At 40.1% G+C, this 26,461-nt stretch overlaps 1 protein-coding gene across 4 annotated transcripts in view; it reads left to right on the plus strand.

Annotated features, from left to right (window-relative positions):
- Nucleotides 1-26,461, plus strand: part of CSMD1 (CUB and Sushi multiple domains 1) — a 940,367-nt gene that overhangs the window by 658,786 nt on the left and 255,120 nt on the right. For all 4 annotated transcript variants that reach the window (XM_080998891.1, XM_080998892.1, XM_080998893.1 and 1 more), the window contains one exon: nucleotides 7,188-7,309. In XM_080998891.1, coding sequence (XP_080855017.1) covers nucleotides 7,188-7,309 — 122 coding nt within the window. The remainder of the gene's footprint in view (nucleotides 1-7,187; nucleotides 7,310-26,461) is intronic.

A 26,461-nucleotide genomic window follows, 5' to 3' on the forward strand; every position in this document is an offset into this window, starting at 1 on the left:
CACACATTTTGAGCGACAAGGGTCATGCACATGTCTGCTCCATGCATATGTTAAACCAAAGAGGAAGTGATTCTAGTGCCCCTTTCCATATTCAGTATACACTTTGCTAAACAGATCTACAGGCCTTCTGTATGTCATTTGCTGCCTATTTTTTCCCTGTTCATCTTTGTTTTGGCTACACTTTTGTACTTCTGGAGCAGATCCCATCAGCCCTAGTGAGCATGGTCTCTGGCTAAGAACAATGGGAATTGCAGTCTAATTCTGGGGCATGTAGACTGGATTTTGGGAAGTAGGGTAGGGATACTTGTATTTATATTTAGTGACAAAGCATGACTAGGGATCTTTCAGAAGAAGAAAAAAGGAAACAGTAAAGAAAGTCCAAATTTCTCGAGCTGCAATGGTTTCTCATGTCCAAGTCTCAAGAATGTACTAATAATACACTGAGATTGTGTCAAAGACTTTTTGGGTCCAAGCACTTTAAAAAGAATTCTGAGCACAATGTTTAGTTTGACTTTTGTTTGTTTGTTGTTTATTTAAAAGCATTTCTAAACTGCTTAATATTTAAAAGTCTCTTAAGTGTTTTACAAAAAAAAAATAAAAAAAATACAGCATAAAAACAGTTAAACAGTATCATTAAACAGCCTCCCCCCACCATAAAACAGCATTCTATTTTTTTTAATGATATTTATTAAGAATTTTAAAATTACAGGAAAAACAAAAAAGAAAAAGAAAGAGAAAAAACAAAAGAAAAACAAACCACAATCAAACAATACAAATTGATAAAAATCAAAATCAAAAAATAACAACAAAACACGTAACAGAGCACAATAAAAAAACAAAATTAAGCCACAAAAATTTAAAAACAAATCCAATATTCTCAAATCCTTAACTGTCATTGCCTTCTTTCATTGACCTCCTCACTCCTCCCTTTTTTTGTATCCTAGTTGTTAATTATCACAGCAAATCCTTTCCATTTTTCATAATATTCTGTCATTACATTACCTTAGTCTATTTTAACCTTATCTTACTATAAAAAACCCTAGAACTTAAAACTTACATCTTATTTATACCAATTTCTCATACCCATAACATATTCTTACATAATTCTTTTAACATTTTTGCTAAAACCAAATAATTTCGTTCCAACAATTTTCTAACATTCATCAATTTTATAAAGCAATCCTAATAAAAAAAAAAATTCTTCCAATCTTCATCCAGCGTCTCTTCCTCCTGGTCCCAGGTTTTGTCAGTCCTTTCTATCCCATCAATCTGGCGCATTAACCTGGTAATCTTATGTCCGAGGCCCTTAAGTCTCTTCCATGTCCCTCTTCTTCATATTTATACCTGTACTTTGCTTTGTCTCCTGCTCCTTTCACTCGTGGGAACTCCAGCTTGACAGTGTTTTTGACCCTTCTCGACAAATCAGCCCCTTTTCCATAGTCCACACTAAACTCCATGTGGTGTTTAGAAACATGTTTCAAAGTTCCTCCGAAATTAAGGGCCCCCACAACCCCAAACATCTCGCGGCCCATTGCCAGATTTGGAAAGTCAAAACATCCCTGCATAGGGGGGGTCTATCCAACCCCCCATTTCCATACCAAACAAAACTCTATCTCTCCAAATCTGGCTTTTTCCAAGTTCATTTATCAGATTCAACAACTTATGTTCCTGCTGGGCCACAACTCCCTCCACAACTCCCTCCATGGCACTCGAGGTTCAGCAACATCTTCTTCCCTCATCTGATCTGTCAGAGCACACTCCTGATTTGATTCCTGGGTGGGCTCTATATAGTTACCCACTACCTGTCCAAAATTTCCGATCGCAACAGTCATCAGGTCCGTCTTCTCATGTAGCTGTTCCAATAGGGCACTTGTTTTGCAGAAAGCACGCACCAGAGCTTCTGAATACATTGTTCTGCAAGGTCAGAAGTCTGTTCCCACGATCGTAATCTGTTGCAGCTGCAGAGCTCCCCGATTCAGATTTAGTAACAGTTTCACAGGCTCCCTCTAGGGGAAGAACTTCTATTTGTTCTTTTCTTTTAAAGGCAGATCTAACAACAAAGTTTCCTTTTTCAGATATTTTGTCAATATTTGTTCCTTTAAAATGCGAAGGAGAACAATGGAATCACTATGTTTCCCTTCTTTTAACTATCTGTCAAAGACGTTTGTCTATGGTCAATGAGCTTCCCAAAGAACGTCAGTCCTGACACCCGACTCCCAGGTTCAAGATGGTGGAAAATTACTTTTCTTTACACTCTCTTCTGCAGGTTTAAACAGTCCGGAAAAATCCCCCCTCTTCTCCTGCTTCCGAAGGGGGTTCAACAATTTTAAATGATGAAAGTTAATCCTTTACAAACGATTTTCTGAACTCTAGTTTGCCATGTCTTTGCTTTAATCTATCTACAAGAAACGGAAGGCTGACTTCCCGTTTCAGTGCCAAATTAAGAAGAATTTCTTAGTCCAATTTTCCTTTCTGCTCGCAGGTCGTTATTTAAAGTCCAATTGTCCGAAATTAAGCTACTCACGGGTAATTGTTTTAAAAGCCAAATTGTCCCAGGAAAAAGTTAGCACTCTCCGGCAACGGCTGTGCGGCTTCGCTCCACGGAAGAAGCAGTTGACTCTCAGCACCGCGCCACTTGCCCCTCTTCGTTCCGGAGCCCGTAACGGGGTTCCTTTACGAGTTGGGGGGCGCGAAAGGTGCCCGCCGAGTCCCATGGTCACAGGCTTCATCCGCCTGTGATTTTTCAAAGGGTCCCCGCTTCGCCGTAGCGGGAAGACCCGTTTTCCGCGGAGCTAGTCCCTCCAGATCAGAGGGAATCCGCCATTACATAAAACAGCATTCTAAGAACAGATTAAGGGACGCGGGTGGCACTGTGGGTTAAACCACAGAACCTAGGACTTGCTGATCAGAAGGTCGGTGGTTCGAATCCCAGCGACGGAGTCAGCTCCCATTGCTCGGTCCCTGCTCCTGCCAACCTAGCAGTTCGAAAACATGTCAAAGTGCAAGTAGATAAATAGGTACCGCTCCGGAAGGAAGGTAAACGGCGTTTCCGTGTGCTGCTCTGGTTCGCCAGAAGCGACTTTGTCTTGCTGGCCACATGACCCGGAAGCTGTATGCCGGCTCCCTTGGCCAATAAAGTGAGATGAGCGCTGCAACCCCAGAGTCGGTCACGACTGGACCTAATGGTCAGAGGTCCCTTTACCTTTAAGAACAGATTAAAAACAGGAATTCAGTAAGAATGGGATCTAATCTTATGGGTGAGGAAAAGACCTGCCTTTACAAGACATCTGAAGGAACTGATCGATGATGCTTTATGGAAGGCAGAGGGGAACGGCATTCCAGAGTGCAGTCAGTGGCAGAAAATTCTACGGGGCTATGAGTAAAATTTCCCCATGTGAACTAAGTGATATTACAGGGCTATATGGGGATAGGCATTCTTTCAGGAAACCTACAACCAAGTTATTCACAGATTTGAATGTTGGTAACAAGATCTTGAAAGTGGCTGGGAGACTGTCAGCAGTGTGATGCCTTTAATATAGGTGTAAAATATGTACACCCAGGTGCTTTCAACAACTCGGCCACAGCATTCTGCACAGCTGTAGCTTCTGGAACACTTTCAAGGAAAACACCATATAGAATGCATTCTATTACTCCAGGTGTGTGATCACCAACACACCAACATCCATATATTGTCCATATAGTGAGATACATCATACAGTTCTTCAGAGGGAAGATCTATCTTATATCAGTCAGTAATTACTGTGTTTCAGTTCTAAGACAATATTCATAATTACAACTGTTACAATATGCCAAAATTTAAAATTAATCCATTCTGACTTTCTTTTAGGCTATACTTAGGGGAAAAATATGTTTCTACCATGTAAATCATAGATAAGTACTATTTTACAACTTTGATCTTCACTGAAGGATCACTAACACTTTAAGTAATTAGCTGACTTGATCTAATTCATCCTCTTGGTCTTATAAGGAAACAAACTGCAAGGGAGAATATTGATTCTTGGCTTGAGTTATACTTTTGATTCTGGCATTTGTGCCAATCTCATTCTAGAGAAGTTAGCCAAAAGCTGCATCAGCTCATTACTTACAGAAATTGAAGCAATATTACTATCTTGCTGTCACCTGAACAAGTGCCACGACTTTGTGTAATTATAGACATGATGCTATTTCTAATTGAGTATACTTCACAAACGGCACAAAAACATCTATTACAATGCTTCACAGTGTGAGTAGCTGCCAGTTATAAAACTCATGTGAATGAATGAAGCCATGGATAATTTGCCATTTGTTTCGAATTCTCCAGTTCATGGATGTTTTAAGAAGCATATGGTGTAGTCCGTTGACAGTGTACACTGTACATCACTGATATAGAATGGATGGCAATCATATCAAGTAGTTCTGTTCTAACTTTCACACTGTAATCAATGAGGATTAATTATGGCAACATGATGCTGGTATCCTTTGTTCAAAATGACTGTACAAAATAAATGAGATTTATCAATTGGAAACACATGGATGTAAGATTGCTGTCAATTATAACCTTGCAGCCTCATTTGCACAACTGAGACTCCTCACATTTTTATCCTCACATGCATTCACATTTAAATAGATCCCAGTTAGGTATCATATGGGGACGCAGATGACGTTGTGGTCTAAACCACTGAGCCTAGGGCTTGCCGATCGGAAGGTCGCTGGTTCGAATCTCCGCGACAGGGTGAGCTCCCGTTGCTTGGTCCCTGCTCCTACCAACCTAGCAGTTCGAAAGCACATTAAAGTGCAAGTAGATAAATAGGTACCGCTCTGGTGGGAAGGTAAACGGTGTTTCCGTGCGCTGCTCTGGTTTGCCAGAAGCAGCTTAGTCAAGCTGGCCACATGACCCGGAAAAACTGTATGCGGACAAACGCTGGCTCCCTCGGCCACCTGAATGCTGCAACCCCAGAGTCGTTCATGACTGTACTTAACTGTTGGGGTCCTTTACCTTTACCTTTTTAGGTGTCATTTTAGGTATCATATGATTCGCCATGATGATACACTTTGGGAAATCTGTAAGAGTCACACTTAAACTGGCCTTTGTTAAATGCTTCTTCTTGTTCATTCAAACTCTGTAGTGGAACATTTGCCATAAGTAAAAGCATTGTCCTCAATACACAGATGTATGGACCTCATTTTTTAATGGAATTTCCCTGTAAGATCTCTTAGATGGAGGATTCTCAAATTTTCCACTCCCGGGGCACATTTGGAAAAACTGAAAATTACTGAGGTCTACTCGGTCACAAAATAGGGCAGAGCAATTCACAAAGTAATGGGCAGAGGTGCAGTTTGGCATGATGAGCTGGTGACCAGTGCCATCATTTTTAATTGAAATCTAATCTTTCTTTGGAAATTGTAAATTCTTTGCCACAGTGATTTCCTTGTGGCATTCTTTGTGGCATTCTTAATTCAGCCTCCCCATTCAAGGCAGAATTTGCTGATCCATTGAAAGTGGCTATTTATTAAATATCTTCCTCCCCACACCTCCATTTTTTTACTCAAGTATTTTTTATTAAGCTGTTGTTTCTCTATCCCTTTCACATAACTCATAGCTTGTTCCTGCAAAACTACCAATTTCTTTTATCTGTCCTTCCTGCTCCTTCTAAATGTACTTCTTTCCCCCTATAACAGCTGCCTTCTCATCCCTCCCTCTATGTTTCCATTATGACTAATTACCATTTGGAAAGATTTACCTTTTGTTTCTTATAATGTCCTTCAATGCCTCTAGATCATTCCCCTCCCTGCTCCTTGGTCTTCTCTGTCTCCCAGTTATCATTACTGTGTACCACTTTATCTACGACCACACAGGCTCAAACACACAAGCCAGCAATTTAGTTCTCAGTGGTGGTGCTGGCACCGGATGTGGTCCGGGAGAGCGGGTTAACACTTCCTGTTTCACCTCAACTGGTGAAATGGAACATGCCACCTTGTACTGTTTTATTGTATTTATGTCGTATTTCTGTAAAACACTTAGAGACTTTTAAATATTAAGCAGTTTAGAAATGCTTATAGATAAATAAAATTAAAATTAAAAGTTGAAGTCAAAAAGAAGAGTAATCTTGTGGTTTTAGAAAAAAGAAATTTGTGCAAATTTCGACATATGGCCAGATTGTTTTTCAGTATGTGTGTCCTAAAATTTCTTTTTAGAGGGTTTGAACCTGAACAGAGTGTGATGCAATGTCAGTGTATTGTTAGCACATTCACAAGACTCGGATGTGAGAAACAAAAGCAGCTTGTGAAATTAAGATTTTATTTCATGTTTACTTTTTTCTTCTGAAAAAAAAACCACACCAATCAGTTAAGTTTTGCCTCCTAATAATGATATATCCCTATTGTACATGAATCCTCCCTGTCTTTTAGGATACTATTTTATTGTTTTTATGATGTATTTTTGTAAAACACTTAGATAATCTTAAATATTAAGCAGTTTAGAAATGCTTTTAAATAAATGTCTCACCATGTAGAAAAAGACTTGCTCAGTTTGCGTATTTAATTAAAATGTATGTAAGCTTCTGAAATACTCCATATTTATAACCAGGCATAGGTCTCCAAGCAGGGATAATATAAATACATTTGTGTTGTGCTCTATTACATATTGTCTTTAGATTGTTCTGAAAATGAAGCATCATTGCAACAAAAATATAGCAATGAATGGAGAAGATGTGGAGTATGCACAACAAGCACACACACACACACACACACACACACACACCAGCCTCACCCAACCAAATGTTCTCAGATGTTCTTGGACTGCATTTCCCATAATCCTTGACCTTTGGCCATGCTGGCTGGGGCTGATGATAGTTGTATCCCGAAACATCTGGCAACCACTATGTTGAGGAAGTTGAAGTACTCATTCATTGTACAAAATTATCCCCATCCCCATCACCTAATAGTTTTGAAAACAAACAAAAATCTGTGTGAAATGCATGCATTTTGCTATCCACTGTTTCTGTGCCACTGGAATCAGTATGAATTTTGCCACTGCTGTCAATGTTATTAAGAGGTACGGTGTACCCCTGCACTTGGTAGGTGGTGGCAATCGGTTTTCTTCTTTTAATTTTCTTTGCCAATTTCCCTTGAAATAAATCTCCATGTCTGAAGCTTACCCACTAATTTGATGCTTTTTATGCTTCTAGCTAGAACATGTGGTTCCAACCTCCGTGGACCAAGTGGTATCATCACATCGCCCAATTATCCCGTTCAGTATGAGGACAATGCACATTGTGTGTGGGTTATAACAACACTTGATCCAGGAAAGGTATGCTTCCTCACTTTGTAGGCTTTCGAATGATTACATAGAGTTAATCGAGGCTTGCTTGCTTTTTTAAAAAGAACATTTCTTCTTCTTTTTTTAAAAAAAGCATGCTCTAATTTATTGTCCGCTAGTTTTCACTTTTGATAAACTACAGCAGTGTAAGTGGCATTTGAACAGTATTGACTGCAAATAACATTATGGGCAGATTGTGTAGGTTTGCTATCAAATCCAATATAATAATAAAATACAGAGGGGGGGGGATATCTTTATTCATTGTTTTGTTCATTATTTCTGTCTCTTGTGAGGCATGGTAATAATGGAAATTAAAGTTAGTATTTTGTATTTTCCATTCCAGTACTTTTTGGTCCTAATATCAAAATGTATAATGAACTTGAATAATTGGTTTTAACATCCCAAAGTCTAACTGGTTTGCATGCAATAGCAGACATTTTGGTTCATTAAGATGGTTAAAATAATTTAATAATCAGTATTATTTATTTTTACTGAGTCCGTCTGTAGGAAGCGATTTGTTTTAAGATCATGGTTTTATGATAAATAAGATGGAAGGATCTGAATCCATAAGGGCGGAATATAAATAACTGAAATAAATAAATAATATGTTCGTTAAACTCGCATGTGTGACACAATATAAGAGAAAAATTTCTGCAAGATCAAAGTTCTAAAGAGACAAAGGTGATATAATTTCAATTATTCATAAAATTAGTGTAAGGTTTCCACTGCAATTAAATGTTTTTTTAAATAATAATTTTCATTTCAAATTGGATCATTCATCAAGTGTGTTGCCAATCAAGGGAGTAGGAAAGTTGTGACAAGGTGGGGAATATAATGTCATGCTCATACGTTTGCTGCTTCTGTAGAATTATTTAGAATATCAGCACTTGTTCTCAGTAAATGTTTTTCATTTTGCTTTATTTCTCAACTCTCCTGTGGTGTCACAGAGATAGGTTTTGGAATGTATGCCTGTCAATTCAAGAAGTTCTCACATGTGGGAAGTAAGGACTAGAAGTGTGGTTTCAAAACTCGTTTCCCCTATAGATCACTTGACAAATTCTGATTAAAAGGCGAAAGTTTTATATGATCTGAAGAGAAGCCAGAGTATGACTTGACAAATTATGAGAATCTTAGTGGAATGAATGTTTGTTTTGTTTTTTTCTGCATAACTCACATTTTAATAACTGTAGCAATGCCTCTTGGATGTTCCTTTTCTTGTGAGCAAAGTTCTGTGAAGTTGGGTATAACATTTGCCATATGAAGGCTCAGGTCAAATTCAGGGTTCATGCGCCTTCTGTGTTTGGATGTATGGTGGTTATCCTTTCCGCAGACCGCACAAATGAACGTTGTGAATCACCAGTAGTTTCAGCAGATCGCAGTTTGCGAACCGTTTACTAGGCAAAAAAAGAGAGGATTGAAACCAATGAAGATGTATCTGTTTGTTTTTTTGCTGAGCATGCAAGTCTACCATGTGTGGCAGGCAAGGAATTTGCCGCTTTCCATGTGACTCCAAAATGGAGATCACTCTGTGGGGAGCATATTCTTGTTCCAATGTTCGAAAAACTGTGATGGAAGAGTCATCACCTCTATGCAAGGCACCACTATCCTCTTGTTCCCTCACTGTGGCCTTTGCCTAGTTGTTCATTTGCAGGACTGAGTAGGGGTTTTTTTTAGGGGTTCCCTGATTGGTAGACCCCTCTTTTTTTCATCTATTCCATGCTGTGTATCTTAGGCTGTAATTTGGCTGATTGACTTTGGCTGTGGCTGGCAAGACATGTGTACAGGAAATCACAGGTGTGCTGAGGGGCACCTGTAAGGTGAGGGATGGTTCCAACCCATGTCAATGCTGACTGGCTAGAGGTGCATTACAACTTGGACACCCCTTCAGGCTGTTGGACATACCTCAATGAATGCCAACTGATGGGGTGGGGCTGCCCCCTTGGCAACTCTTCAGGATCGGGCAATGCAGGAGTAAGCTCAGTCAACTGGCTGCCAGGTAGATCTGCCCTTTCACAGCGATTTGGCAGTTTGTTAGTTGGCTTAATTTGCACAGCCCACACTATTAAGTAGTTCTTTCTCTGCCTCTTGCAGATTTGTTATTAATCAAGCTATGACCCTTTAAGCCCATTCTGGTTGTCACACATGTTTATTGCAGTAGGGAAAGGGCAATCTGTTTATCGCTGCATTGTATGGCTTTTAGCATTACCTTTGTCTCTTGCAATACATTTCCCCATCTCAGTTTTACCCATATCCTGGTTAATTCCTCTGTTTGTTTCAAGCTTCCGTCATTCATCTTTCCCAGCACTCTACTTTCTTAGTAAAATGGGAAATCTGCTGTACTTTGTTGAGATGAGAAACCTATTTCAAAAATAGTCCCTAGTGTGCTGCAAGTGTATCAAGTTGAAAAGGGGAACAAAAAAATCTAATGAAAATTGGCAGTTTCATAACGTGAAAGACAACTTGATTCACTTCTGAATGAAGTTAGAGGACTATTATCTTTTCATTGTCCTTGAAGTACTATTCCTGTATATTTGGTAGAAGGTTTGCTGGACCAGGCACTGTGAGCCTGGCCCATCAGGGCATGGGGTGTGCAAAGGAAAAAAGAATGACAAGACCAATAGCATGGGATCAAATGGCCACAACTTTGTTGATTGACATTGGATGTGCATCCTCAATCACCCAACCTGTCTGCTGGGTGATTATTCATTTAGGGTTGATCCTAGGTTTTAGGATTGCCCTATGATGCAAATCAATTCTAGGTAGTCCCTCCAGGACACCATATTGGGAAGTTTTATGGCCCAAAAAAACTTACCATAAAATGCCCATTTGGGCATTGGACAGAATACATCCTCCTGGACCCGTTTAACAAGGGATCCTGAAAAACTGAACAATGTACTAGACGTACACTACTCTGAGCCACCCCCTTTTCAGACTGAGAGTCCAACCCAGTGTCCTTTTCCGCCAATAAGTTGTGGCAGTTGCTATGAGGTTGGCAAAACCTCCTGAATAGGCCCAATTTGTCTGCAGATAAAACTCCTTCCTGGCCTCGAATACAGTGACCGAATACTTCCATAGTAAGGTCTTTCATACGTCTCACCCATTTCCATTCAAAATGGCAAAACTTTTGGGTGGGAGGGACAAACGTCCAATGTGTTAACTACACTGCTATGTGAGTAGATCCCTTACACTCAGCTTCAAAGCATATTTCCAAGATTATGCTTGCCTTCAGGGTGATAGAAAACTGTGTCCTGCCTGCCACCATTTCTCAATCTAAAGCAGTGTTCAACATCTAATTCTGGGGTATTAGAGATATTGTTTCAATTTTTCATATAATTTTGCAGAGACCCTACTGTCTTTATTAAATCCAATAAAACTATGTGGCTCAAGTGTAAAAATGAAGGAACATGAAATCTGACCTCCCCCCAAAGATAACACCCTCTTGGAGAAAATAAATTCCTCAAAGGTCATGGGGGGGAACTATGTTTACATAATTTTCAAAAAAGCATTTAGTAAGATTACCTTGCATTACAAGATTGGGAGAAAGGAACGAATATTCAGAAACCTGGCATCAATTGGTCTTTATCCTGAATGGTCATCTTGTGTTCTTACTCCTATACAAATCAGCAGAGCCAACTAGGATTTCTCTTCTATGCTTCATTAAGCATCTGCTACCTTTTCCAAAGGCATTATCTCTTTCCGTTTAACTGTAATGAGCTTTTCAAGTTTGTTCTCTACCTGTTTGGAAGTATTTCCTTTTAATGCTCTGCTTATTTTGAAGGCTTGCTACCTTACCTTGGGGCCTACTAATGTATCTGCTGATCACAACCCTACTGAGCCGTTTCTTGAGCGTTCTGCTGCTCACAAATAGTTTCTTTGCAGTGGTGTTTATTTCCTGATGGCTTCATCTAGGCCATGCTGCAGGTGTTTTAATTTGTAGCTAATTCCTAAGATAGTTTAGCCTTCACTCCTTTGTGTTTTGTTTCTCGCTTTTTAATATTTGCCATCTTTGGATAATTTCCAGAAGCCCAACTTCATTTGTCGCTACTCTGGGTTTTTTGCTCAGTATTTGCTCAGTGCTATACTTCCAGTTTGCTTCAAACACGTCCTTCTGTCCCCTACTGTTTTGGTTCCCTCTTCCTACTCTAACTGAAGGAGTCCTGCTGCTTTCACTATTCCATGCAAACTTTACTAACCACTGGGACTCTACTTTTCAGTCCGTAGGAGGGCCAGGTGTGGTGTCATTTCTGGCAGTGATTCTGAGTGTAGCACATTACTCTCCTGACTGGTTAGAGACTATGGGATTGTTGAAGCTGCTGTGGGATAGAGTGATTCTTGGCTTAATGATCTGTTAAATAAAGGTGTGCCCTATTTGCAGCTTTGCCTGAAATCTTTGCCTGCTTTAGCATAAACCATGTATGCCAAGCAAATTCTGGGGCTTCTAACAAATGTTTTTGTGTTACTCCTGCAAATAGAAAACAGTTCACTAGCTGTTCCTATAAAGCAAAATAAGGCCTGCAAGCCACATCTTTCACACATCAACACCTCAAGAAGTAGTCTCAGACTGAGGGCCCTGGTTCAGTTCCTGAAACTGGTATGTAGAGCACAACCCATATTTGTCACTGCACAACAGGTCTGACTGGAAGAGATTGGAAGTTTGTTTTACCATCCTTGTTTTATCAACAGTTACTGCTGCTTCACACACCAAACTGGAGGTTTAAGTATGTTAAACCTGGCACCTCAGCCCCTCCAAACGCCTAAGGTTTAAGCACCCTGTTGAATGGAGCAAGCTATTCTGCAGAGGAATGAGAGGGAAGGGGAATGCCCCCAAATCAATTAGAGGCAACTACTGTGAGCTCCCTTTCATACACCCTAAAGCAGCCCATGAGGACTGACTGTGAATATCGGGCATGGAATGTTGGCTAACTGTTCCTGGGTTGGCAGTAAATAGGATGGGGGGACATGGAGTGGGCAGAGGCAGAGAATAAGGAGGTGTTGTTCGCTGGCAACCTGAACAGGAGCTGTCCACGCCCCAGGCACCACTTGGGCTGAATGCTGACAATCCCAGCAATCTCAGAATGCACATTATATATAGCATAAAGTGGATACTGACAACCATATTTATACGCCTGTGACAATTTTTGCCAGCATATCTGAATTTTCTGACATTCACAGAATTCACTTGGGATTATCTAAATTCACCAAATTTCAGCATTCACTGTAGCATAGCTAGTAGTGGAACTTAGTACTATAACTTTTTTTTTAAGAGTACCCCCCCTCTCCTTAAATAAGTTTCTTATAAATTATATCAGCAGCAGCATTTTAAAAAGAGTTTGTGATATCAGATGATTCTATGTGCATTTGCACTGAAAATGTTTCGTTCTGTGAAGCAGCTTTTCACCTCTGGTATCAGAAGTACCTTGGAGATATATTTTATTCTAGGTATTTGTCTTGCACACAGCAAAAACAGAAGAAAATGTGTGCCAAGTCATATTCTCCGTGTCTATATTAATGTAAGGATTTCCATAACTCATGCATATTCACCTCTGACTATGGGCAAAGATTTGTTTTCAGTCAGTTTAAATTAGTTGGGATAATCGGTTTCAGTTTTTCTTCAGGATACTGTCTGCATTCTGATAAACAGCACTCCGATTATGTTAATCTTTCCTACTGTTTATTTTAGGTCATATGATAATGCAACAATCAAGGGAAATTTGTGTACATTTAGTTCTTAATAATCTTAGTAATGATGATAGTAATATTGTGTATTGATTGTGGAGAGCTGTCAGGCTTCAAATAATAATAAAAAAACATTGTTAGCCTCAATAATATTGAACAGAAAAGGGAAAAAAAGTATCAAAATAGATCAAAGACAATTATTTTTTTAAAACCCTGATAGTAAAATAACTCATAACTCATTAAGGGGTCACAAAAATTTGGTTATGCTTTCTGCCTTTGGTGGCAAGGGGGCAATATTAATTGCCCTAAGAATAGGGCAATTAATATGTGGCACTGCAGACATTGTTGGGTCCAGCTCCCATCAGCTTCAGCCAATATGGCCAATGGTCAGTGCTCATTCCCGGCACATGGAGGCAAATAGGGCGCATGGGCCATTCGGTAGAGCATGAGTTCTCTTGAATCCTTTCATATATTTATGCTGACTGTGGGCTGAGTCGATTTTCAATATATAATCAGTAGAAGTTTCTTTATTTTAAAAGCAAGTCAAACCCTCCATGTCTATGACAAGATTTTCCCTCCATGCCTATGACAGGTAATGACAGCCATGCTCAAGTATTGGGATGGAAAAAAAGATGCCACCCACATACATTTATATGAAACCTAGTTTCTTTTGCATTGTTTACATGCAAGGCAAACAATTTTGTGACTAGTAGAGAGCCTTGGGGCAGGCCATCTGTCTCTTTCTGATTCTGCCACTCGCATGCAGTCTGAAACTGCCATTGCATCGCCCGGGTTTCAGAATGTTAGCAGCCTAGCATGACATGATTTTAGACAGGCTTCATAAGAGACCAAGATGCCAGACAGTTTCACACATCGGTGCCAAGTCGAAACAGGTTAGCTGCAGATGTTAAGGATTTCTTTCTCCTTTCCCCCCTCCTGCCATCCATTTGAGGAAATTCTTACTGAAAAGTGAAATTATGTATTGGAGAATCCAGTTCCATGCATTCCATGCCCTGGAAATGGATTATTATGCCTTGAGAGGGGGTGAAGGGGGGGAATATAACTATTAGAACAGCCTTCACTACCCTGGTACCCTCCAGATGTTTTGGATTACCTCTCCCATCAGCCTGGCTGGAGTAGAATATAATAAAACATTTAAAAACAACAAAAAACCCCACCAACTTTGTACCTTTTATTTGTACCTTTGTACCTTTACATTTTATGGCCAGTAACTCCCTGGGTTTCTTAGTATCTGTTGGTTCATAGAGGACAGCTTAGACTGCTATGGGGAAGTATTATACAGACATCTGCAGCTTCCTCAGCCGTGTGTGTGTGTGTGTTATTTATTGACCTTATATCCCACTCTTCCAGTGATCTTGGGGCTGCCAGGAGACTGGCACTAAACAAGACTAATGCTTCTTGGTATACACTCCAGTTCTTTTTGCAAAAGTGGCATCTAGATTTCTGACCACATTTTAACACTGATGCCAGAGCAGTAACAGGAAGCAGAAGCAGCTGATAGAATTGACACCAGGAGTATCCAATATGGTACCCTTATATCAGGTGTCATTGGACTACAGTTTCCATCATTGTATAAACGTGAGTCCCGCTGCTCAGAGAGACTTAGTTCTAACATGCAAAGGATCAGACTGCAAAATAGCCATTTGTTGTTGAGAATATAAGGTTCACACTAAATTAATTGAGCTTATTTCCCATTGAAACCAAACCAGCTTAGCCTGGATGCAAACTGTAATTGAACAACAGCAGCACTTTTCACATGGCAATGCAGTGTATGAAGGAAGAATGACAATGTGTCTGTTGGTGCCATCCTCAATCTTCCCATGTATAACTGATTTGAACCACAGAACATGCATATGGTCAAGCTGCGCCTACAAGCTCTACCCTGCAAAAATGTTGGCTACAGATTGAATAGATACTTGTCCACAGGCTTTGTGCAGAATATCCGCAGTTGAAACACAGGGGATGGATCCAGCAGATAGTCTCATAACCCTCTCCATGTGTGCTGATTACACATAAATTGTTGTGTGAAAGGGGCTGGTAACAGTAACACTATTTGCATAGGGGGGGAATAAAAATTGAAAGTACGCCTTTGAATTTGCAAGTACAGTAATGTAGTTGCTTAATTGTACTCATTGATTGATTTTTGTTACATTCATTAAAAAAATTCAACAGTATGGTAAGCAGAGCACATTCTGCTTGATCTATTGATATACTTGCTCTGCAACTGTGCTCCTTTGGGTTTTCTCTAGATGCCATAAGATCACAATCAAATTTAGTTTTGTTAGCAATAATTATTATTATATATAGGTCATCTTTTATTGTTTCTGTAGTCCCCCCACTGTTGATTGAAATGAGAACTCTTATTAAGTTACACCTACAGACAGAAAGAGGGAAGTCTAGTCTATTAATTGTATTTGTGTAATGAATACATAGTTCTGCATGGTGCCGTTTCAAAATCAGATTAATGATATGGCAGTTTGGACCAGCTTAAGCCTGAAATATCTGCTACATATTCAGAGGAAAATGGATGTGTGATGATGTCATCAGTTTACTAGAGGAAAGGGCACCATACGTTTTCATAGTGCTACATGGCACTTAAAATCATAGAATCATATAATTGTAGAGTTGGAAGGGACCCCAATGGTCATCTAGTCCAAACCCTTGCAATATTATTTGTTTTCTTTTTCCCCCTCTGGGGAATATGTTAATGTATTTCACCATATGCATCATTCAATAACAGACTGATCCCAGGGCAGAGATGCTTTGCGCTCATTTATTCCCATGCAATTGGGGGGGGGGGGAGAAGTGAGACACACTGGACTCAGCTATATTAGCAAAGAAAAAGTGATTTATATGTGTTGTTTATGCATTCTAACACTGTGACACCAGATGGCGCTGTGGAGTTCCATTTTTGCCAACCCGATTTCTCGTACAAAGTTTGCAACGCATTTAACTGAAACATTTCTTTGATGTGTCTAGATCCAGCCATTGTGTAGCACGGGCCTTGTTAGAATGTAGTTTTAGGATATAATACAATGTAGGCAATCTTCTCCGGTGAGGTTGTTCCAAAGCAGAGATCCAACGTTACCAAAAAGGTAATCTTCTTTATCACCCATCTCATTTCATTTGGTGAGGGTACTCTTAGCAGCGGTGCTAAAGATATTATTTGTGTTCAGACAGGCATATTGTAGGAGTAAGTGATCTTTCAGGCAGCATAGTGCTAAGCTCTTTGGGTCTTCATAGTTTACAACCGGTACTCTAAATTGATCCTGGAAATGGACTAGGCAGAACTAACCCATAAAAAGCACAGTGGTTGGGTTGTTGTTGTTTAGTCGTTTAGTCGTGTCCGACTCTTCATGACCCCATGGACCAGAGCACGCCATGTCTTCCACTGCCTCCCGCAGTTTGGTCAGACTCATGCTGGTAGCTTCAAGAACACTGTATTGGAGCCTCAGCTTCAGGATCTGTCCTTCCAGTGAGCACTCAGGGCTGATTGGTTGGGTTAGAGTCAGACATTATTTAAGCACTGTCCTAGAGAACTTTGTTCAGTATTTCTCCCCTTTGAATTTCTTGTAAACAATGCACATTATTGTATGTCAAAAAATGTATACAAAATATTGGATAAGATTATCATGATTGTATTCAGTTTCTCAAAGTATCCATGCTAAGGCTCACGTGTGGAGAGAATAGCTGTTAAGGGTTTCTTAGTGAAAACATACTCTGTGTGGGTTCACAAATGCCCTCTTTTCCCTTGCTATAAATTCAGCTATTTTGCGGTACAGCCTAATCACTGAAAAATTAAATGGCTTCTGATGCTGAACTCTAGTGCAAATTAAGTACTGAATAATTCTGATCCTATTTTTATGTTATAATTCTCTTATCATTATGTTTTCTTAAATGGACACCCTTTCACTAGGTGTGTTCAAATCCTTGAATCAGATCAAATACATGCCTGCTATAGCACAAGTATCCTCAGTCATTTTCTCTCCTGTTATTAACTTTTACATGGAGTATAAAACATCTCAATTTAGCTCTAGGTTCTGGAGTTGTTCTAAGGTTTTATCTCTAGAAGATGCTAAATTGCTAAGCAGAAGCCTCAATTAGAATATTTTTTTGTTTCCAAATACTTATTAACATGACATCTGGTATAGTTTTAACTAGAAGAAATGATTATGCTAAACAGCATCAGGACCTATTCTGAATACAAGGCTTTAGGAAAATTTAAATATTTTTGGTTGAAATACACAGCTGTGGTAACTGTAAATAATTTACTGTCCACTTCTATACCCTGTTCATTTCCAGTTACACTACAGTTTTACCTTTCCACTCCTCTAGTGATGCTTTGCACTTAATTTTCTTTCAGGTATCCTCAAATCTGCCACTATGCGTGAAACATACAATTCACATCGCTATCCCTATTCTCTAAAGCCACTTGTTCTGCTGTGCATTAGAAAACTGGCAGGCAATAATGGCCAGCAGATAATTCTAAAAAGGAAGGTGGGGAGCAAAGGGTAACATTTAGAGCACAACATTAATAATAATAATAATAATAATAATAATAATAATAATAATAATTTTTTTAAGCACAGCATTGCAAGAATTCTGCAAATTTGGCAACAATGTGAAAACAAACAACCCCCCCCCAATGATTTACACCAGAAATTATTGGCAGAAATTATTGTTTAATGAATTATCTTGGGTACATTGTTAAAACCGTATTTTTCCGTCTATAAGACACCCCCATGTATAAGATGCCCCCTATTTTGGGGGACTCAGATTTAAGAAAGTGGGGGGAGATGGCCCCATATATAAGATGCCCCCTAATTTTTGACATTATTTTTAAGGGGAAAACCTAGTCTTATACTTGGAAAAATACGGTAAATAAACAAACATTTGTTTAAAAGTGAAAAGACACTTGGGAACATATTGGGTCAAGCAAGACATGGTCACATCACAGCAAGAGGGCAGTCATAAGACTGAAGAGAATAAACATTGGCACTGCCACCTGGGAATAAAATAAAAGGGGAAATATGTGTTTTGGAAGTTACCATGATGATTATGTCTGAAATGGTAATATGGTTCTATGAACAGGGACCCATTCTGTTGGCTTAACAGCCAGGAAAGTGCAAAACCCAAAATATGCTCCATCTGAGAGGGGCAGATTAGGTAGTTTTTAGTAGGAATTCACAAAGAGTGACTTCCTCAGGTTGCCCTAGTTCCAGCCACCTTTAACAGCGGCGTAGCGTGGGTAGTCAGCACCCGGGGCAAGGCAAGTAATTTGCGCCCCCTAACCCGGGGCAAGGCAAGTAATTTGCGCCCCCTAACCCCTAACCATGGTCATTAATACTGACGGCTCTACTCTGGGGCAAATTTCGTAGTGACTACTGCCCTCCGTGGTGTTGTTTTTGCAATTAAAGGACCCCTGCCTCAAATAAAGCATGGGGATTGGGCACTGGGATTTGCCAAGGGAGCTGGGAATTGCAGTTCAGTGGCGGGTCAGGGGGAGAGGGTCCCTTCCGCGTCTGGGTGCCGTGGGCCCCTTTGCGCCAAGACGCGCGTCTTTGGGCGTTGCGGCGCAGCCTTCTCGGTCTCCCTCCCCGGCCCGGCTAGCCCTGACGCGGCTTCTTTCTGGCGCGGGGAGGGGGCGCCTCTGGGGCCAGTGGGTTGGCCAGCCTCCGGCGCGGGTGGGCGGGCCCCGTCGGGGCGGGTGGGCGGCGTGGCGCTTGGTGCCGAAGCCTCCGCCCGCAGCACCCCATCGGGAGACCTGGCCGGAAGGAGCCTCGAGCCGGCTGTCGGACGCGGCTGAAGCAGCCAGGGCGGCATGGCAGGCGGCGGCGGCTCCCCGGCAACTCCATGCGGCCAGCCCTGCGCGCTGGCCGAGCCCCGCAGGCGAACGCTGCCCGTCGGTGAGGAGGGGCTGCCTGGCGCGCCTTCCGCAGCGAGCGCTGAGAGCCGCTGCCATGGGGCTCTGGGCGATTCCGGAGGCAGCGAGCGCGCCCCCCCAGAAGTTGCGCCCGGTGCGGCCGGCACCCCTGGCACCCCCCACGCTACGCCACTGACCTTTAATCAAGGAAACTGGAAAGAAACCATAGTAAGGGCAAAAAGCAAGCATCTGGAATGATCATTTGAATGGAATCCCATTTGTCTGAGGGGAGAAAAGTAAGGGAATAGGCCAGGAGAAAAGAAACCGTCCCTGAAAATAAAATAACTAGCATACCGAGGAGAAAGGATGTAACATCCCTCTGCTGTGAAGCTATTGATGTAAGGGATCACTAAAAACTGATCACCCAGCTGAAGCCATTCTGTCCATTTAACCACTTCATTCTGCTGTTTATATAGAACAGGTCTTAAAAGTCTCAGAATCATACTCTGTAAGTACACCAGTGACTGAAATGAAGTTCACAGCAGCTAATGCAATGCATGAGCAACATTGCACGGGTCAAGGAGGCCTATATAAGTCTCAAAATGAATAACTATAAGCTGCTGATAAGCACGGAGAGCAACATATTGCTGTAGGTTTTCTAACACAGGCTGGTTTAGGTAAATGTTAGTCCTATCCAGTTATGGTGTCAGAGACACATTAAGTAGAATAATGTGTTCATTCTCAGCCAATCTGTCTCTGACAGATGTAGATAAATTGCAGTGGTGCCATTAATTAGCAATAATGACTAGGTAGTTGAGCAGATTTAATCCTGAAAAAGGTTTGGTTGTAAAAACAAAGTGATATAAAACTAAAGAGCAGATCAAGTACTGTCCCATTCCACAAGACAATACTGAGCAGGGCTCATTCAAGTTTCCATTGTTTCTCTGTCAAGCCTGAACTACATTTAGATGTGGGATTTATTGCCTTAGCTTTACTACTTATAATGTGGATACTTCTGTCCCAATTTACAACTTTCCCTTTGCACTACAGTGTCTGTTGCATTATGGAACTGTGGCTTTTTCATCACTATACCTGCCGGCCACTCTAAATTTTAAATGGTGGGGGGAAACGGTATACTGTTATACCATTCCAAATTTTGTAAATGCAAAACTCCTGTGATTTTCCAACTTAATGGGGTTGCTAGCAGATTTTTTTTCTTCTGGAAACAACGAACTAGGTTCCACTAGATTTCCAGAAGTGGCTTTTATGCCATGTGAATTGTTGACAATGGAATACTAGATTGATATTACTGGGTATAGAAAATTTATTAATTTTTTGTTTAAAGTTATGAATTATTTTTATTGAAATGTTTTTAAGTACCGTTTGCATATGACCTTGAATATTTTTTTAAAAAAGATTAACAGTGTGTATGTAAAATAATTTGCTCATTAGTTAGTTCTGGTGCATTGTGAGCATACACAATTTGGCTATATATAGTGTTCATTTGACTCTTTCATTATAAAAATTTAAGCTATTACACTGCTCTATTCCATTAAGGTTTAAAATATGTATGTCATTTGTACATTAGGAAGATGAATGGAAGGAACTTAGTAATACTTTATGAGTACTCAGAAAGCACAACAAATGATATAGAGGTTGAAGCACATGTAGTTGTGTTGCTAAGATTGTTATTGTGCAGCAGTAGAGATGGCCTACATAATCCATTCTTCCCTTAGTAGCCCTCTGAACAGAGAGAGGGAAACAAAAGGTTAAAAGGCAGAAGGCTGTCTGAACATGCAGCCACATTTATTAAGAGGTGCAAAAAAGAACAGTCTGAACATAGAAAAAGAAATTGAAGAAAGACAAAAATGATGTATAAGAGAAGGGTGAAGAAAGGATTCATGTCCCAATAAGTTCAGGTAACATGTAGAGTCACTGATTAGGGATGGATGGATCAATCTTTTTCCAGTCCTCTTTCCATTTTCAACATGTTCATTCATAAGTCTGTTCTGTTCTTTGCAGTATTCGTTGGTGAATATTTTATTTTTAAAAAGTATCATGGAAAATGTGTGCTTAAAACACTTCTTTGCAATAAGATATTAAAATATATTTTCAATATGTATCAATTTGTAAACACATTTTATATATAAAAAGCAAAATGGTAATGTATTTTTGTATTATTATCTTTCGGAACAAAAAAATGTTTTGCAAGATTCAGACAAATGCAAAAGCTGAAGGACAGTTGCCTTCCAAAGGGTGTATTAGTTCAGAGGGCAGTGATCAGGTCAGTTCACTTAAAAAAGCAGACTAAATAAATTTATCTTCCATCTCTAGTCACTGCTCCTATATATGTGAAGATGCAGTGGGTGACCCTTCAATTGTTATAAATTAAACTTCCTGTCAGAATAAAGATCAGCATATTTTTTCACCCAAATGTGCACTGATGTGGAAGCAAAGGACTTCACATTATCTGATATTTAGGAAGGGCTCAAATAATAGGTTCATATGTATTAAAGGTAAAGCATTAAAATGTGGTTCATTGAGGAGGGCAAATTAAGATTAGCTCCTGCATCCTACCAAATTTATAGCAATTTAGGGCATCCCCAAAATGTGAACCAATCTAATTCACCTTACAGTCATGGCAATGACAACATGATCATCATCAGACGCTATGAGATACCATACTTCGGCAGTGCAATTTTGTGCTCTTAACAGGGTTTTGGGTGGGGAAACCAGTGACATACATGTAAAATAGTTAATTCAAAGTTGGGAAGGGAAAAGAAGTCATTTGCAGTGGACCAGCCTGGCCTAGTGCTCCTGAACTCACTTGAGAGCAAAACACAGTACTATTCATGATGTAGTTTTGGTGTGCAAAAAAGGTGTATACACACACACACACACACACACACGTAAAGTAGAGTACATATTTACGTATGTACAAAGTGCATATTTTATGGATGAAAGCACTGAAACTTCATGAGAAAGTGGGTACAAAACAGGTACTATTTAAATGCTGACCTACTGTGCATAATTTCAAAAGATGTGAACAAAACAGGATGGAATGGATGGTATGATTGAGGGCCAGTAAGAACGTGAACTTAAAACTACTTAGTTCATCCTCAGAAGGAAGAACATTTCGTCCCCGAGGTTTCTAAACCCAGAGTTCACTCCAGCTTCTGCCAGCTATGAATAACATTTAAATCAGCCTTAGTTTGATTTATGAGAAAATTATAACTTAACAGTGTGGGCCTTACAATGTGGAAAAAGGAAGAGAGAGTAATGTGGTGTACCAAGCTACTAAGATTAGTTAAGTTATGTTAGTGTTGGTTGTATTCAGACCCATCTTTCAACTATTGATATTTGCCGTAGAGCCTAAATTCAGTATTTCAGTATGCGTTTCCCCCCACCCGTACCTCACAGTCCCTAGCAAATACAATACAGAATGGGTTGTAAGGTTCCTCAACATCCTCCACCTGCAGCAATCATCTCTGCATTACACCCGTCATTTATTTAACAGGCAGTTTTTATCCCTGCTCTCTTCTCTTGCTCGGGTCCATGAAGAATGAGGCTCAAATAGGTTCCTAATAGTTCTTTCATAAAAGGGGCGGCAGGGGGTGCTGAGCCGGCGGATTGTCTCACAGTTTCCCCCTGTGGTTAAATCACATTGTCTGTGATTAATTTGATGTTCAATACTTAAGAGTTTCTGGGCTGATGCTTAATCAGACTAGTCATATATGAGGCACTGCTGTGTCACAGTAACCTAATGGGGAAGCTGGGCAAACGCACATAAACGGGATATATAAGATCTACAGTTTGGTGTGGTGTTGAAATTTAGTGAGCAACAGACAAATGTATAAATTGGAATTTTGTTTCCTATTTTCCAATTTAGACACCTACTATTGGCATATTTCAAGGCTCTTTTAATAGGATTTCAAGATGGCGGGTAGAAATCATAGAATCATAGAATTGTAGAGTTGGAAGGGACCATGTGGGCCATCTATTCTAGTCCAACCCCTTGCAATGCAGGAAAATTGTGCCAAACATGGGGCTTAAACCCACAACCCTAAGGTTGAGTCTCGTACCCTACCAACTTAGCTAAATGAAAGAGAATGATACATAGTTTGTGATGACAGAACATTAGACAGTAAAAATTATATGTCTGGTAATGGTGACTGTTATGGCTTTTTAGCTATGCGGAAAAAATATTAATATAAAAAGAATGTGTTTCTGTGCACAGAAGCAAGTCAGCTGTATCCTGTGACATATAGCCTACCTATTAATATGTCTTGACAAACAGTTATTCAAATAAAGTACAGCTGAATATATTTGAATGGACTGTGGGGACATGAACTACTTTGGATAAACAGAAGTGCAGTTTGCTCATACATTTACATGGATGGAGTAACTTGGGGGATTATCTGTAGACTTGGATAACCAGAATGTTTTTGATATGCATAATTTGGCTAAGGGGAATTCTAGTGTATTGTCAGTCCCAATGCCCTGAAGTCCAGCTTCCAAGCATTATCATGCAAATTATATTTTTTTGAAAATTATATATTGTAAATGGAAAGCTGAAATTATTACGATTCCCCCCTTAGATTCTTGTGTTGTTGTTCATTTAAAAAACAACAACAACCTTTATATTAAAAGGTCCACAATGCAACGGCAAGAGTTGATAGTCGAGAACACAACTATGCCTGCATAAAAACAAGAAAGGGCAAGAATTTATTTATTTATTTATTGCAGTCATATTGCTGGTGACATTTCCTAATAAGTATTATTATCATAATTATTTTACCTTTCCAGCAAGTCAGCAGCAAAAGCGAGTTTCAAAATACTTAATAGACAGAAGTAACAGTGTGTTCTGGATTAAAGCTGTATTTCAGTGCATTAATATTAATACTTCCAATTTGGAAGTGATCTCTTTTGAAATGCTTCTTGTATGCATTTTGTGTTTGTACTACATACATATTAAGAAGAGTTTCATGGTATGTGTTACTTATCTGATTTTGAGGAATGAATAAATTGCATAGAACAATCTCCAAAACCCTTTGAGGTACTGGAGACATTTAGTAACAGAGACAGTATCAACAACTACTTGACAGCCACTTTGCAGCATCTAAGCATCTTTATTATAGCTGAGCAGTTTATAACAGAAATCCCAAATACTAGGCTATATCCAAAGTTGGAACACATTTAAGCCTTATTGTTTTCTTTGGGATTGTTAAGCATGTGTTAAGTACCACTGGAATATTCTGATCTGAACTAGAGCTGGGTCAATATTTTCAGGTCATCTTGTATCTGCAATGGGGGAGAGAGAGAAACCTACCACCACAAATAAAAAATTAAAAATTGAGGGGTGGCAAAATGGATTCACAAACTTCTCTGTGTGGGGCAGAGGAGGGTTTGGCTTACTTTACTGTTGTTGTTGTTTAGTTGTGTCCGACTCTTCTGACCCCATGGACCAGAGCACGCCAGGCACTCCTGTCTTCCACTGACTCCTGCAGTTTGGTCAAACTCATGTTAGTAGCTTCAAGAACACTGTCCAACCATCTCGTCCTCTATCGTCCCCTTCTCCTTGTGCCCTCAATCTTTCCCAACATCAGGGTCTTTTCCAGGGAGTCTTCCCCTCTCATGAGGTGGCCAAAGTATTGTAGCCTCAGCTTCAGGATCTATCCTTCCAGTGAGCACTCAGGGCTGATTTCCTTAAGAATGGATAGGTTTGATCATCATGCAGTCCATGGGACTCTCAAGTGTCCCTCCAGCACCATAATTCAAAAGCATAGATTCTTCGTCGATCAGCCTTCTTTATGATCCAGCTCTCACTTCCATACATCAAAGTACTTTATTAAAAAGTACTAAAACAAGCCACTTATGTGGCCACATGCAGAAAGCAGAGGATACACTGAAATCTCACAACTCTGCCATGTTTCTTGCTGAGAACATGTTGGAATGCACATTCTAACCCACCCACCCCCAGCAGGAAGTTTTGGAGGATTAGGAGACCCAGCACCTGTTGTGCAAAGCAGCATAAGGTTCATTTTTAAGGGCGGAAAGGGGGAGAAATTGTTGGTATCTTGTGGCCAATCCACCTCCCCAATACTGTAAAACTTAATGGAGTTTCTCCCACCACCCTGAACAGAGCAGAATTTATCTCCTCCTCTCATAGGGAATTAATGTCCCTCCACAAAAATGCAGCAAAATCCAGCTCAGCTTCCCTGCACAGCTTACTAGGCCCACTAATCCCCTCCATGTGGTCCAGGAGGCCATTTCAGTCAAGCCACCCCACCTTCTCTAAACTTGATGTCATGTTCTTGACATTAGGTGTGGGGCAGATGAAAACCCAGCTCAGCTGATTGGCAGTACCCTCTTGCAAAGCACTATGCAAAGTGCTGGTATTCAGAAGATCCAGTAATGTCAGCTGACTGACATTTATTCACAAGTCCCTTTTTAAAGCACTGTGTAAAGCAGCATTTTGAAAGGGACTTCTGTAGACCCATGGGCAAAAATATCACCTGTCATCAGGTGATTGACAGGTTGGAGGCTCTATCAAACTTGGCCCTCAAGGTGCATTGCAGTTCCATTGTGGACCTTTTAATATATATATATTTAAACAACAACAACAACTATGATACTTATGTTCACACTTCATCCTGCTTTAATTATTGTTCTGAGTTGCTTTTCCCAATGTTTGCACATTAGTGCCCCTGGAGATGACAATATCGTGCTATTTTGCAAGAAAAGTGGAACACCCCCCCCAAAAAAAACCTAGAACATCTGTGGTGTGAAATATTACAGTATTTCAGCAGGAAATTACTGGACATGCACCAATAGGAATCTAAGCATTTGTTATGTCTGCCCTGAAATTTTTCTGGGTGTGAACCATGCTGAAAGTGGAACTGTGCATAATTTCATCATGAATGTATACTTAAAAGTATGTCTGTCTATGATCACATCTGTCTATGATCTGAACATCTCACATGATTGTAACATGTGGATAACTAAAAATGTACAAATACTCCAGTACAAATAAGAACTGTAAACAAAATGAAACAAAATGAAGGGTTTTTTTGTTTGTTTGTTTGTTTTAAAGCTCCGGTGGGAAGGTAAACGGCGTTTCCGTGCGCTGCTCTGGTTCGCTAGAAGCGGCTTACCTTTTAGCACCAGTATAGTGAGATAGTGCTCTAAAAAGCACACTGCTGTGTTCTGTAGTTCTCTCTGTATCCAAATAATTTCAAGGTCTGGCTAAAACGAGTCTTATATAACCACGTTTATATATACTAAAGAGCATATACATCACTCGCATGCTGAGTTGTAAGGGACCATTTAGCTACATTTTCAGGTTTCTGTTGAATGAAAGAAAGTGTAATTACCAAAACTGAATGTAAACCTTAGAGAAATGAGGAGATCACATAGTATTTATCGTAACAGTTTTCAATTCAAACCACCAAAGTCATGAGCTATGTTTCCGCTCCAGTTTTCTTCCCTTGTGTATGGCATTAGCTATTATACTGAAGGGCAAGAGCGAGGCAATCATCTCTAAGCTGCTGCATTATCAAGAGAGTGCTAGGTGTGCTCAGTGA

This window comes from Podarcis pityusensis (assembly GCF_964106645.2).
Source record: "Podarcis pityusensis genome assembly, chromosome: 3".
NCBI classification, from domain to species: domain Eukaryota; kingdom Metazoa; phylum Chordata; class Lepidosauria; order Squamata; family Lacertidae; genus Podarcis; species Podarcis pityusensis.